The sequence below is a fragment of the Chlorocebus sabaeus genome, chromosome 10 (genome assembly GCF_047675955.1).
Source record: "Chlorocebus sabaeus isolate Y175 chromosome 10, mChlSab1.0.hap1, whole genome shotgun sequence".
Lineage (NCBI taxonomy): Eukaryota > Metazoa > Chordata > Mammalia > Primates > Cercopithecidae > Chlorocebus > Chlorocebus sabaeus.
Window position 1 is genome coordinate 128,408,885 of NC_132913.1, and position 14,941 is coordinate 128,423,825.

A 14,941-nucleotide genomic window follows, 5' to 3' on the forward strand; every position below is an offset into this window, starting at 1 on the left:
CGTCTGTCAGCTCTACAAGTCATTAGACTCGCCAGCAGGAGTTCGGTGCTTGGTAACACGTGAGCTCTGGATTACCTCCTAGCTGAACAAGGAGGGGTCCGTGCTGTCATCAGCATGACCTATTGCACCTACATTAATGTGTCTGGAGAAGTGGAAACCGATGCCCGAGAAAACTTCAAACAAGCCAAATGGCTACACACACTTTCCCAAAGTAACCAAGACTGGGCCCAAACTTTTCCTGACTGGTTTTCAAAACACCCCTTGGTTTCTCCCGTTCCTCAGACCTTTACCTTCGGCGATTTTTCCTTTAATATTTGGTCCCTGCCTTTTTTAACGCTCTCGTTAAGTTTCTATGCTCCAGATGACAACAATTCCACCTGCAGACTGCTAAGCAGCCCCAATACCGGCCTGCAATGGCAGCTCGATTTACATGGGGCTTCTTGATGGAATCCCGTCACGCGCCTCCGTGCACAAGCTTTCATGACCCTTTATTCCCTTCACGACCGAGAGCAAGAAAGGGAAAAATGCAACCTGTCCCCCGAACTCCCTTTCAGCAGGAAGTAGCCAGGCGCACTGGACACCCCTCTTCACTGTGCCAGTTCCCCTTTCTCGAGACCCCAACAGGAAGCAGGTGGACATGAGCATGGCGGAAAAGGAAGGGGCAGAGGTTTCACCAAGATAGTTGTCAGAGGGAAACTGAGGACAGCGAAGATCACCTGGTGACCATCAGGCAGGCCCCGGGGGCTGTGGGGGGAAACTCTGTATTTGGGAAAGGGAGAAGTAATTAGACTTCCCTATTATCTAAAGTCGGCACCTGGTTCCAGGCCTCCTTTCGACCTAAAACGTATACATAACTAGAATTTCTATACGTCTCTGGAATGCAGCATGCCGAAACTCACTGTGCAACCCCTGCCTTGTGTGTGTCTGTATACCGCGCAGGTTTGTTTGCTAAGCTGAGCTTGTAAACCAAAAAGTACCTGAAACAGGTCTCAATTAATTTAGAAAGTTTTTGTTGCCAAGGCTAAGGATGCACCTGCGGCACAGCCTCAGGAGGGAGGACATCCTTGCCAAGCTCAAGGGTGCACCCCTGACCACAAGTGCCCAAGGTGATGGGGGCACAGCTTGCTTTTATACATTTTAGGAAGACATGAGCATCGATCGAATGTTGGTTCCATCTGGAAGGCTGGGACAACTCGAATTGGGGGCTTCCAGGTCATAGGGAGATTTAAACATGTTCTGATTGTCAACTGATTGAAGAGTTCGGATCAGCAGAAAGGGGTGTCTGGGTTATGAAATAGAGGCTGTGGAGAGCAGATGGCGCCTCCAGGCAGCGGGCTTTAGAGAGAAAATAGATGGGAAACGCTTCCTATCAGACTTAAGGCCTGCGTCGATGTTAATGCTGGCGGGGGATGCTGTGGCACGGCCTGAACGTCTTCCAGGTTAAAGTTTAGAGCGCCGTGGCGGACAGGGAAGCCCATTCAGATGGTTGCCGGGAGGTCTTCGAATTTTATTTTTGGTTTACAAGCCTTCCCATCAGCTGCGCCAGGGGCAGCAAACTGCAGTCCATGGGCCCAGTCTGGCCTGCCACCTGCTTTTTGTAAATAAAGTTTTATGGGAACACACCCACACCGCTGGCAGCTGCTTTGCAAGCACAAGGCAGGGTTGAGTTGTTGCAACATAGGCCACAGGGCCTGCCAAGCCTCGATGATCTGTGCTCCCACCCTTTACGAAACACTTCTCTGACCCCTGAGCTAAGCAGGATCGGGCTGGACGTGCAGGACTCAGAGGGGGAGGGAGGAGGGCTGGGGTGAGGACACCTTTGTCACACGTTGCTTTTCTGTCACTCAGCCCTGGAGGCTTCCTCTGCCTGAGGGCTCAGTCCCCTGCTGCCTGGCCCTGACCCGCAGGACAAGCACAGATAAGGCTCAGGGAACAAAAGCAAAAGGCAGGGCTGCCGCGGAAGCCTGTCCACCAATCCTCACCTCTCACCTCTGTGTCCAGCCTACCGGGAAGTGTTCCAGGCTCTGGCCAAGTCCAGTGCAGCCGCAGGTCCCCAAGCGGCAGGTTGGGTGCAGACCATGGCCTCTCACAAGCTGCTGGTGCCCCCGCCCAAGGCCCTGCTCAAGCCCCTCTCCATCCCCAAGCGGCTCCTGCTGGGGCCCGGTCCCTCCAACCTGCCTCCTCGCATCATGTCGGCCGGAGGAATGCAGATCATCGGGCCAATGGACAAGGAGATGTACCAGGTAGGAGTGGGGGGCCACTTGGGGGCCTGGGTCTCACCTGTGTTCCCACCCGCAGATCACAGACGAGGGGAGGGGTCACTGTCTCCTCACTCGCGGGGGCCTGGGTCTGACCCTGTACCCACCCGCAGATCACGGACGAGGGGGGACCGGAAACCTGGGTCCACACTGTTCCCACTCGCAGATCACGGACCGGGGGGCAAGGAGCCTGGGTCTCACCCTGTTCCCACACGCACGCAGATCATGGACGAGATCAAGGAAGGCATCCAGTACCTGTTCCAGACCAGGAACCCGCTCACACTGGTCATCACTGGCTCCGGACACTGTGCCCTGGAGGCCGCCCTGGTCAATGTGCTGGAGCCTGGGGACTCCTTCCTGGTCGGGGTCAATGGCATCTGGGGGCAGCGAGCCATGGACATCGGGGAGCGCATGGGTAAGGGAGAGAGCCAGGTGGGGATGGCCCTGGCTCCATCCTTCAAGGCCTCCCTGGTCTCCCTCTGTTTGAAGCTGGCGGCCCTGTCCCCGGGTGAGCGCTTACCCACGCTGTGGCCCTGCACACACGTTCCTCCTCTCAGCCCGCTGCCTCCTCCAGGTGGTGTCAGGGCACTCGTGGGGCCTGACTCTGACAGGGCTGGGAGCAGCACAGGTGCCCCGATCCCTCCGGTCTCCTCGAGCTGTTTCTGGAGTGTGTGGGGGATGGCACTGCAGGGAAGCCTCTGGTCCCAGCACACACTCCTGAGAGCCCCAGCCACTGTCCAGGGCCCCAGGCACCAGTCTGCTCTGTGACAGGGTGGGGTTTCAGAAGCTGAAGCCTCCCCTCAAATCTCAGCAGCCCCCCTTCTGGAACCTTGACGTGATCCACAAAATACGGAGGTATGGAAAGGGCATTTGCCTCCGGAGTACACTTTTCTGGGAGAGAGACAGGAGCAGGAGTGTGCCCTGGGTTTAGTGCTTGATTGTGGCATTGAGGGACATCAGCGTGGCCAGCTCCACAGTGGTCACGCTGGTTAATACTCAACCAACCGCCACAGCCAAGACGGTCCCAATCCAAAGTTCACAAACTTTTCAAGGGGCCCAGGGTCGGCAGAGGCCAGGACCCCAAGTGGTCATCAGGGCACTCAGGCTCAGATGCCTGCGGTATACGCCTCCCCTGTCCCCGTTCTGTACCCTCGGCTGCAGGTTCTTCCTCTCCCACAACCCTGGCCATGAGCAGCACACAGGATAGGGGCAGAGAGAAGGAGGGGACGAGGGCCTGATTCCTGGAGTCCCAGCTCCAACAGAGGGCCAGACTGCTGCCTCACTCACCCCTCATCCTTCACTCTGTCATCCACCACTCCAGTGGTGTGCCAGCCCTGGGCCAGGTGTGGCCCCGACCCCCGGGAGCTCACTCTGCTTGTGGAGGCACTGGCCAGTGTGGCCTGAGAAAGGGTGTTTGAGCTGAGCTCTGTCAAGGGCACCCCAGGAGCCTTGACTCCAACAGTCGGGGGGTCAAGATGGCCCTGGCTCTACACACAAAGAGGCTCTCACTGGGCAGAGTACACCCTCCTCTTCAGGCAACCAGGGTGGGGTCCAGCCCTCACAGGGCCCCCCTGTCAGCAGGGCCACGGGTGCCCAACACTGGCTTCTGCAGTGTGTGCGGGACACTCACGGCCCACTCTGTCCTGCACCCAGGAGCCCGAGTGCACCCAATGACCAAGGACCCTGGAGGCCACTACACACTGCAGGAGGTGGAGGAGGTAGGGGGACCCAGGGTGGGGGTCAGGTCTGGAAGGAGGTTGGGGGGCATGCTGGCTCATGGGCTGCCTGGAAGTGGCCAGCCAGGGGGGTGGGATCAGAGCCGGGAGGCTGGGGCCCGTGGCTGGCCCTCAGCCCATCCTAGCATCTCCTGAGTGGCCACAGGGGAGGGTTCCATTACCTGGGAATGGTGGGAAGACTGGTAGGGAGGCTTCTGTCTGGCAGGGAAACTGAGTCAGGAGCCTGGTCCTGTGGGCAGGGTCAGAGGGGCTGGAGGCAGGAGACAGGGTTGTGGTCAGGGCTGCAGATCATGTCCCTGACACTCAGGATACTCCACCCTGTGGGCTGAAGTCAGCCTCAACCTACCTGGAGTGTGGGGACTCCGTCCATCTAGCAACAGCCCTCACAGGCCAGGCAGCAGGCTGGGGCCACCCGTCCTCTATCTCTGCGCAAAAGTCCTGTTCTTGGAAAAGCCCTCCTCCCAAATCGGAGATGCCCCAGCCTCCTCCTCGCATGTACACCGTCAGGGAGGAGTTGAGGCACACCCAGCCCCTGCTGCCTGGAGCTGGGCCACCCATGGGGGGTTTGTTGGGGGGTTCCTGGCCCCTGCCCTCTGAGCTTCGCCTGCAGCCATCCCTGCTTCCCCAGGGCCTGGCCCAGCACAAGCCGGTGTTGCTGTTCTTGACCCACGGGGAGTCGTCCACCGGCGTGCTGCAGCCCCTTGACGGTTTCGGGGAACTCTGCCACAGGTGAACCTGGCCCCAGGGCGGTGGGCCGGAGCACAGCTCAGAGCCAGGCTGTGGGGAGGGGTGGGTACTGGTCCCTCTGGCACTTCTGCCCCTGGTCCCCACCTTGGCCTCTGTCACATGGTGTGGGGTGCAAGCACCTCCCAGGTCCTCTTTGCTCTGGGCTGAGTCTAAAGACAACCCCAGGCCCCGGGGCAGGCTCAGGTGCTCCCTGGCCAAGCACCCCCACGGTGCCCACTGACCTCTGTCCCCATGACTGAAGAGGGCTTGGCGCAGACCTCCATATCTTGCCAGGGCCTGTCCCCACCTCGCCCCGAGATTGCAAGGGCACTAAAGCTCTCTGATGCCCTCCACTTCCCTCCTCCAGCCTCCCTTACCCCGCATGGGCGTGCACAGGGCAGGGCCTTGAATGGAGTCAGACGGGATTCCTGAGAAGTGGGGACAGAGCCCCTTGGGACCTAGCAGTCCTGTCGGCAGGTCTGAGCACAGGACAGAGGAGAGAAACTCCACGGCCAGGGAGGATCCTTCAGCAGGGCCCCCAGCCCGGACAGCTTGCTGCATGGACCGTGGCCACGAATAAAGCTCACAAACATAACCTGGCCGGCTTCAGCAACACCCAGGCCATCCCCACCTGCAGCCAGCACGAGATACTTTCTGTATCTTTTTTTTTTTTTACAAGAAAATATGGAGGTGGAGGAGGATGATAGTTCACATATGGAGGTGGAGGAGGGCGAGAGTTTGGAGGGCGAGAGTTCGGAGGGTGAGAGTTCTCGGTGCTGCTGTTTGTGCTGTTCCGGAACTCTGTCCCCTCCGGCCCTGGACTCTGGCCAGTGGCTGGGCCGAGCAGCTGTTGGCAGAGGGAGGCCCAGCCTGGTGCCACCCTGGTCCCTGGGGTCCACACAGGCCCTCATGCGCCTGCTGTCCCTGGGGAACCACAGACTGCCCGGCTGACCCTCTTCAGCACCGCCGCAGGGCCCTGCAGCTGGGTCCCACCAGAGCCATGATGCTCCCTCACTCCCCCAGCTCCTTCTGCTCCAATGACCAGGGCTGGAAAAGGAAGAGCCACAGGTCCTGACAGATCCTGACAGGCAGGAGAAGGCAACTGGCCAACTCCTGGGGCACCGGTGGGAGGCACCCCCCCTTCCTTGCCAGCCTGAGGCTCAGAAACCCCATCCAGGCTGGGGCCCAAGCCCTCCAGCGGCCCCCTGCCTCACCTGCGGCCCTCCGTTCCATTCCCCACCTCTCTAGGTACAAGTGCCTGCTCTTGGTGGATTCGGTGGTATCCCTGGGTGGGACTCCTCTTTACATGGACCAGCAAGGTAAGGGTGTGCTCTGAGGGCCCTACCCAGCCTGAGCAGCCAGGGGCTCCGTGTGCAGGAAGCCCTGCTGGAAGCGCGTGTCCGGCAGCCAACACTGCGGATTCGGCCTCATCTCCACCAGGCCCAGGGAAACACTCACTCCTTACCGGGGCAAGAGCGGCTCCATGAACTACCCGGCACCCCAGTGTTTCCACTGAGCTTTCAGATCCAGGCATGGGGACTGGCGGGAGGGACAGCTGGTGGGGGACATTTGAGAGGCCCCAGAGCTGTAGTAGAAGCAGTGGGAAGAGGAAGGGCCAGGGCTCCAGTCAATCAGGTGTAGGGGACCCCTCCGCTGAACCACCAGAGGCTCGCTTTCACATCCGCCCTGCACCCTGCCAGGCTGCCGATAGCAGTGAGCACCATTGCACAGGGTCACCTCGCAGGAAGCTCAGCCAGGCTGGCCAAGGGGACCAAGGTGCCTCCTGTGCCCATCGTTTACGGGGGAGAGCCTGCACCCTGCGCTCACTGCGGGCCTGCCCGCCCACTCCATGGGAGCCTCTCTGTTTCTGCAGAGCCTCTCCTGATTTCGGAGATCTCAGGCAGGAAGGGAGGGATTTCTGGGCTGATCCTCAGACTACTACTGAAAGCAGGGAGCTGGGGAGGGACCCAGGGACATGGTGCCAGGGGTGGCAGGGCTGTCCCTGGGGACCAGCACAGTGGAGGGAGAAGCTGCGCTAAAAGGCTCAGGCCTGAGGTCATGGCTGCCACGCAGCAGTGCTGAGATTCGAACCCAGGACTCCCTTCCATGTCTCCCCTCCCATCGTGTACGGATTCTTGGTGGGGTCGTAGCCCACCAGCCCATTAGCTAGGCAGGCACCCCGCTAGACCGGCCTGCCCTGTGGTGGGGCTCACCCGTCCCAAACAAACCACCCATCTACAGGCATCGACATCCTGTACTCGGGCTCCCAGAAGGTCCTGAACGCCCCTCCAGGGACCTCGTTCATCTCCTTCAGTGACAAGGCCAAGTGAGTGACCACAGACCCTCACCTCTGTGCAGGGCTGGGCTTGCAGGGAGCTCAGGTGGCCCGAGGCAGGAGGGGCGGGAGCCAGGCTGGAAGGGCTCCCCAGGCTCCTCCAGCACCTGGCGCTCTCCTGCCCGCCCTCTGGGAGGCCAAAGTCACTGCGTCCACGGGGAGTGGGAGGCCAAAGGCACTGCGTCCACGGGGAGTGGGAGGCCAGGCGAGGGGAGGGCCGTGGGCGTGTGCAGGGTGCAGAGTCCGCTGCTCTGGAAGTTCCCAGCTTCACACCAAGGAGTGACCAGGAAAGAACTGAGGGCCTGGGGCCCAGCACCCCGACCCACCCTGGCTCGGCTTCCAGGGGCTGCCCCAAGGGACAACGTGGACCACACATGGTGCCCCTCGCAGTCCCAATCTCACCTCCCGCTCCTGGTGTCCAGATTCCGAGCCAAGCCAGGCAGGGGTGGGGGAAGAGGGCCAGGCCTCACAGGCGGTTCACATCCAGCTGCAGCCTGGCAACTGGAGGTGCCATTCCCCAGAACAGAGAGAACTTTGGGGTGAAGTCAGGAATTCGGTGTTGGACGTGGGAGGTCTGAGATGCCCGCTGGACCACAGGGGAGGGTGAAGGAGGCGGCTGGGTGGGTGTGAGTCAGGAGCCTGGGGAGAGACCGGGGCTGGCCCACCAACTTGGAGTTGTAGAGACGGACACACTTAAAGTTTCAAGCCTGGCCAGTGTGCCCTGGGGCCCGAAAGCAGTCACCTTTGGATGATGTGAGAAATGAAGGCTGACCCTGTAGGAAGGGCTGGGGGAGAGAAAGGGGCACACAGAATGGAGGGAGCTGGCCTCGGTGCCCCCATGGCAGGGTCACATCCACATGGGCAGAGGTGCAGGCTGGGTCCAAGGGCCAGCGGGACTGGACAGCTGAGGGACCCAGGACCTGCCCGGTCCCACACTGGCCCCTGAGTACAAATGCAGCTGGGGCAGGCCCTCCTGGGGGCCCCACCCCGTCTCACTCCTGTGAAACAGGACAGCCAGCAAGACTGCTCCGGCCTTCAGCCCAAACTGAGGGGCCAGTGCTCAGGCTGCTTTTCCTCCCCAGAAAGAAGATGTACTCCCGCAAGACGAAACCCTTCTCCTTCTACCTGGACATCAAGTGGCTGGCCAACTTCTGGGGTTGTGACGACCAGCCCAGGATGTGAGGCCCGGCAGGGACGGGAAGGTGTGGGGGGGCTGGGCATGGCTGGCTAGGGGACGCTGACCTTTCACTGCACTCAGGGATTCTCCAAGCCTCCCACCTTCATGCCGCAAGAACCCCAATCAGAGTCCCAGAACTCACCTGCATCAGGCAGTCACATGCCCCACCCTGGGTTTCCCCATCCCTCGACTGGCCCGAGGCTCTGGGCGGGGGCATGGCCCCCACCGCCCCTTCCACAAACTCTGTCCCCCCCGCTCAGAGGTCCCAGCACATCCTCGGGCACTTTGGACCTGGCCCTGCCATATCTCCCCACTCCTGGGCCTCAGTTTATCCCCTCTCAAAAGACAATCTTGGCCATAAACCCAAGGCCCCTGATGTTACCCACAGGGACAAGGCCCCAGGAATGCTGCCCTAGCCCGGTGGGCACAGAGGGCCAGTGCTGGCTTCGTGGGCACGCTGGGGCTGAGGGGCTCAGCAGGGTGGTGGTGGTGCGTGTCTCTGCTCCTGTAACCACCCACCGCATCCTGGCTGGGCCCCACATGGAGCCATGCTCTCCCCGGCAGACGAAGCTGCCTTCCCCGTCCAAAGTTCTGAACCCGGACAAGACTCCTGTGTGGCGGATACTGGCCTGTGCTCAGACAGCCTGTGCTGTTGGGGCTGGGGCAGACAGAGCTGATGCCCCGTCCGCCCCCAAACCTGCACGTGGTGCTGGACCAAGCCCCCTCGTATCTTCCAGGTACCATCACACGATCCCCGTCATCAGCCTGTACAGCCTGAGAGAGAGCCTGGCCCTCGTCGCGGAACAGGTGCGTGGGCTGCACTCCACAGGAGGAGACAGGGCCACTGGCTGGATTGTCGAGGGCATGGCCTGCAGAGAAGGAACCATTCCTGGTGCACAGAGAGAAGGGAGCCTGCCAGAGAGAGGCCCTCAGTGGGGGTGGGGGAGAGAGAACGGGCCCCGGGCGCACTGGCTGTGGGCAGGGCCGGGAGGACGCAGCCCCAGGGACAGATGCAGCAATGGGGCAAGTGTGGACGCTCCCAACCGTTCCACTGCCGTGTGAAGCAGTAAGTGAGGCCTGGTGAGTGGCGGGCTGGGAGAAGGGGAGGCCGCCGAAGGGGCCAGAGACATGCAGCCTGCAGATAGGTGGGCGTGGATGTAAAGTGAGGGACTGGAAGCTCCTGCAGGTTTGTCCTGTGTCCCACAGGGCCCATTGCCAGCCACCAGTCCAGAGTCCAGGAAGGGTCCCCAGGCTGCAGCCAGCTTCCCGTGAGGTTGCAAGGCCGTGCCTGCCATGTTTGTTCTCCTGGGTCCACTCATAAAGCCACTGCCTAGGGCTGGGTTAGTGCCAGGGTACCCCCGTAAGCTGGATGCCACCCGCACCCCTGGGGGAAGGCGAAGGGTCAGGCGCTCACACAGGGAGAGGCCCTAGGGTCGTAAAGGTGGGTGGGGGTTGTGAGTCGTGGGGGGAAGGGAGAGAACAGGGCCAGGGCACAGTCAAGGGTGGAGGCGTGGGGACCTGGCAGAGTGAGGATTGCAGGGGCACGTGTACAGGGAAGACAGGCCAGGGCCGGAGTAGAGAGCAGCTGCTGCCCCAGGGCACCCACCTGGGGTGGCCATGGGAGCTGGTGGCTGGAGACCGGGAGGACCCGAGGTGATGACACTGAGAGGCCCAGGGCTGGGAAGACCCCCCCTCACCTGTCCAGAGCTGAGACAGGAGCAGTTCTGGGGAGGACGCCAGGTCAGGGAGCCGGCCATGAGAAGACAGGGGGCCCGGAAGCCGGCAGCCTGAGCCCTGGCCCTGATCCACCTCAGCCCTGTGTAGCCCAACAACCCGTCCCCTCCCTGCTCAACCCCCTCCCCCCTGCAAGGCATTCTCCCCTCCTCTCCTCCGGGGCCACAGGCAGACCCCCCACCCCGTCTCCCGCAGACCCCTCCTCTGTCTCTCCCAGGCCCAGATGTTTCCTCCTGCCTGGGATAGTCCCGGGCCCTGCTCCTGGGCAAAGCCAAACTGGGAGCTCCAGGGGCTCCCCCGCACCAAGGCCCGCAGTCAGGTTTTTCCTCCTGCACCACCGAGGGCGGGGCTTCCTGCCCACCCCACCCATGCCACTGCCCACCAGTGCCATCTCCCACTCAGGGCCTGGAGAACAGCTGGCGCCAGCACCGCGAGGCCGCAGCGTATCTGCATGGGCGCCTGCAGGCACTGGGGCTGCAGCTCTTCGTGAAGGACCCGGTAAGGAGGCCCCTGGCAGTGGGCAGCCCTGCACCCATGGGGAAGGATGAGGGACTCCTGCCCAGCTCCCTCAGGAGGGACACTGGCTCCTGAGAAGAGGGGGCGGCTGCCGGGTGGTGTGGCCCCGGGTCCAGAGAGCAGTAGCAGCAGGAGCCATGAAGTCACAGCTCCCAGCCTCTGATGCCAGATCTCAGGATGGCCTGTGATCTCCCAGTAGGAAGTTGCCCATCCACTGCCTTCTGAAGGGTGGGGACCCTGCTCTCCCCCAGCCCTTTCTCGGCTTCTCTGTAACCTGAAACCAGGGCAGATGGCCCCAGCCAAGAGCTGTCACGAAGGCCCATGTAGGGCCTCTCACCCACTCACTGAGCCAGGTCCCTCCTGCAGGCGCTCCGGCTGCCCATGGTCACTACTGTGGCTGTGCCCGCTGGCTATGACTGGAGAGACATCGTCAGCTACATCTTGGACCACTTCGACATTGAGATCATGGGTGGCCTCGGGCCCTCCACGGGGAAGGTGAGAGGCAGTGCCTCGAGGGCCTTTTGCAGAAACCAAACCCACCACCCCTCCTTGAGCAGGACTGTGCACCAGGTCTGGGGGAGGCCGGGGTCATCCAAGAGCCCAGACCGCAGGAGCGTCCAGAAGGGTCCGCTCTCCAAGGGGTATCCAGTAAAGTGTGTGCTGTCTCCCCTACTCCCACCCCAGCCTGCTGAGGTCACCGGGTGCAGCCTTTATGATTCCACTCGGAACGTCCTTCCTTCTCTCTGAGCAGACCCTGGAACCAGGCGGGAAGCCCCACACCTGGGCCCGGCTGTGTCTCTGAGCGGCAGTGGGGAGGGGCCTTCACTGCACCACCCTGCCCTCCCGTATGGCTGCGGGTGCAGAGGGAGGAGAGCCTGCCCTGGCCTGGGTGTTCGGGGGCCTCCTCTGCAACCTGTACGGGGCTCTCAGCTCCCTTCATGGACACTGGGTGGGTGGTCCTCGCTCAGGAGAGCCCATCCTGGGTCTGGCCAGCCGTTGCTCAGGGTCAGGTGGGTCCCAGGCGGGAGGTTGACGTCAGCCTGGCCCGTGCCCCCCAGGTGCTACGGATCGGCCTGCTGGGCTGCAATGCCACCCGCGAGAATGTGGACCGAGTGACGGAGGCCCTGGGGGCGGCCCTGCAGCACTGCCCCAAGAAGAAGCTGTGACCTGCCTGCTGGCACACACCCGGCCCGTGCCCACCCCGAGGGATCAGGAGGATCAGGAGCAAACAGACCCTGCAAGGTCCCCCAGGCCTGGGGACAGGAAAGCCACTGACCCAGCCCGGGAGGCAGAACCAGGCAGCCTCCCTGGCCCCAGGCAGCCCTTTTCCCTCCAGTGGCACCTCCTGGAAACAGTCCACTTGGGCGCAGGACCCAGTGCCTTCCAAATGAGCGGCAGTTCCCCGGCCGTGAGCCTCCCGGGAATGTTTAATAAAAGGCCTGGCCCTCCTCACTGTGTGGGATGGTCTGTGGAAGAGTCTGACAGGAGAGCATCTCTGCTCTTTGAGCTGCCTGATTGTGGACTTTAGGGGGACACTCCTCATCCTGGAGCCCACAGGGCAGATCCTCTCCTGGAGGGGGTGCTGCCACCACACTCTAGCCCCAGATGTCACACCCCCAAACGTCCTCACGCACCACCTCCAGGCGAACCCACACGGCCCACAGGGCTGGTTAGAGACACCTCTCATGGACAAGGGCACCTGCGTGCTCGAGAGCACACAGCCAGGACCTGAGCCCATGACACGTGGAAGCCTCCAGTGGAAGGTCCCCTATGCTCCCATCCAGCCAGTGCCCACCCCTCGACTGCCTGGCCTCTGTGGCCATAGATCAGCCTGGCATATTTGAATTTATTTATTTATTTATTTATTTATTTATTTATTTATTTATTTGCTTTGAGACAGAGTTTCACTCTTGTCGCCCAGGCTGGAGTGCAGTGGCACAATCTCAGCTCACTACAACCTCCGCCTCCCAGGTTCAAGCGATTCTCCTACCTCAGCCTCTGGATTAGTTGGGATGACAGGCGTGCACCACCATGCCCAGCTAATTTTTGTATTATTTAGTACAGATGGGGTTTCACCATGTTGGCCAGGCTGGTCTCCATCGAACTCCTGACCTCAAGTGATCCACCTGCCTCGGCCTCCCAAAGTGCTGGGATTCCATGCGTGAGCTGCCGTGCCTGACCATAGTGAAATTTCGTGGTCAGGGGAACACATGGCAGGTCCTCCACTGTGCCAGCTTCTTTCACTTACAGTTTTTGACACTCACATGTGCCATTGTGGGTGCTGGTGTGTCTGTTGCTGAGTGTCGTCCCCTCATGTGGACGTGCCGTTGTGGGTGCTGGTGTGTCTGTTGCTGACTGCTGTCCCCTCATGTGGACGTGCCGTTGTGGGTGCTGGTGTGTCTGTTGCTGAGTGTCGTCCCCTCATGTGGACGTGCCATTGTGGGTGCTGGTGTGTCTGTTGCTGACTGCTGTCCCCTGGTGTGGACGTGCTGTCGTGGGCGCCGGTGTGTCTGTTGCTGCGTGTCCTCCCGTGGTATGGACGTGCCATTGTGGGCGCCGGTGTGTCTATTGCTGAGTGCCGTCCCGTGGTGTGGACACATCACGATTTGTTGGTTCATCGCCATAGCTGAGCATCTGGGTTATTTCTATTTTGGGGTTGTTATGAATACGGCAGTAGTGAAACTCTTATTCAGGTCTTCACGTGGCCGTGTATTTTCATTTTTCTTGGATAAATAACTAGGAGTGGAATTGCAGGGTCGTACGATGGGCTTAACCTTATACGAGACTGCCACAAAATTCTCCTAAGTGGTTCTTCCATGCTTCATTCCAGCAGCTGCGCACGAGCATCCGGGGTGCTCCGCGTCCTCACCCACACCGGCGTTGTCCTTGTTTGCTGGGGGGTGTAAAATCGGGTCTGATTTGGTTTTAGTTTGCATTTCCCTGATGCCTATTGATGTATTGATGTTGAGCAACTTCTCATGTGCTATCAGCCGTTTGTAGATCTTCTGAAAAGTTTCAGTTCAGATATTTTGTTCATATTTGGATTTTTATCTTTTTATTGTCAATGTGTGATCATTTTGAAACATATTCTAGATACTATCAGATATGTGTGGCATGTGCATTTTCTCCCACTCTGTGGCTTACCTGTTCATTTTTTGGTTTTTTTGTTTTTTGTTTTTGGTTTTTTTGCGACAGAGCCTCACTGTGTCCAGGCTGAAGGGCAGTGGCATGATCTCGGTTCACTGCAACCTCCACCTCCCAGGTTCAAGAGATTCTCCTGCCTCAGCCTCCCTTGTAGCTGGGATAACAGGCACACAGCACCACACCCAGCTAATTTTTGTATTTTTTTGTAGAGACGGGGTTTTGCCATGTTGGCCAGGCTGGTCTCAAACTCCTGACTTCAAGTGATCCACTCACCTCAGCCTCCCAAAGTGTTGAAATTACAGGCGTGAGCCCCCACATCCAGCTTACCTATTCGTTTTCTTAATTGTGTCTTTCAAAGAGCAGGTATTTTCAATTTTGGAGAAGTCGTATTTATGAATGAGTTTTCTTCTGTGGTCTGAGCTGTCTGTATCTTGTCTAAGAAACCTTTGCCTACTTTGAGGTCATGACGATATCTTCCCATTTTTCTTCTAGAAGCTTTACAGTGTCAGCTTTTGTGTTTAGGTCTATGATACGCCTCATATTAATTTTGCGCACAGGGTAGAAAGGGGGTCAAGGTTCATTTTTATCCACACTGATATCCCAGTTCCAGTAACATTTGTTAAACAGACTTTTCCTTTCCCCATTGAGCTGACTTGACAGCTTTGTTAAAAATCAGTTGACTGGCCAGGAGCAGTGGCTCAAGCCTGTAATCCCAGCACTTTGGGAGGCCGAGACGGGCGGATCACGAGGTCAGGAGATCAAGACCATCCTGGCTAATATGGTGAAACCCCATCTCTACTAAAAATACAAAAAACTAGCCGGGCAAGGTGGCAGGCGCCTGTAGTCCCAGCTACTCGGGAGGCTGAGGCAGGAGAATGGCATAAACCCGGGAGGCGGAGCTTGCAGTGAGCTGAGATCTGGCCACTGCACTCCAGCCTGGGTGACAGAGCGAGACTCCGTCTCAAAAAAAAAAAAAATCAGTTGACTACACATTCATGGGTCTATTTGCAGCCTCTCTCTTCTGTTTCATTGCATCCTTGTGTCAATCCCATGCTGTTGCAAATATTGTAGCTTTATAGTAAGTCTTGAAATTAAGAGCAAGTCCTCCAATGTTTTCTCCCTTTTAAAGGTTTTTCGTGTTCGACATCCTTTGAATTTCTGTGTACGTTTTAGACTCATGTTGTCTATTTCTTCAGAATAGCTTGCTGAAATTTTGGTAGGAACTGCACCAAATCTATGTATCAAGTTAAGGAAAATGGAAATAAAGTATAAATTCCGTTTCATAAACACAAATTCAAGTCTTTTTAAATTACTC

The 14,941-nt window shown here is 59.1% G+C and overlaps 1 protein-coding gene across 1 annotated transcript; it reads left to right on the forward strand.

Annotated features, from left to right (window-relative positions):
• Positions 1 to 1,924: 1,924 nt before the first annotated feature.
• On the forward strand, positions 1,925 to 12,025 carry AGXT (alanine--glyoxylate aminotransferase). Its single transcript, XM_007966942.3, has 11 exons — positions 1,925 to 2,243; positions 2,481 to 2,673; positions 3,912 to 3,976; positions 4,623 to 4,723; positions 5,969 to 6,039; positions 6,962 to 7,046; positions 8,138 to 8,233; positions 8,970 to 9,039; positions 10,369 to 10,464; positions 10,849 to 10,977; positions 11,541 to 12,025. The coding sequence occupies exons 1-11, from the start codon at positions 2,079 to 2,081 to the stop codon at positions 11,646 to 11,648; spliced, it is 1,179 nt and encodes a 392-aa protein (XP_007965133.1). The 5' UTR covers positions 1,925 to 2,078; the 3' UTR covers positions 11,649 to 12,025.
• Positions 12,026 to 14,941: the final 2,916 nt, after the last annotated feature.

Excerpts from the sequence above, each read along its gene's own strand:
- AGXT (XM_007966942.3), top strand. The coding sequence starts at position 2,079 with ATGGCCTCTCACAAGCTGCTGGTGCCCCCGCCCAAGGCCCTGCTCAAG. Across the intron at positions 6,040-6,961 it reads TCTTTACATGGACCAGCAAG|GCATCGACATCCTGTACTCG; the intron begins GTAAGGGTGTGC and ends ACCCATCTACAG. Across the intron at positions 9,040-10,368 it reads TGGCCCTCGTCGCGGAACAG|GGCCTGGAGAACAGCTGGCG; the intron begins GTGCGTGGGCTG and ends TCTCCCACTCAG.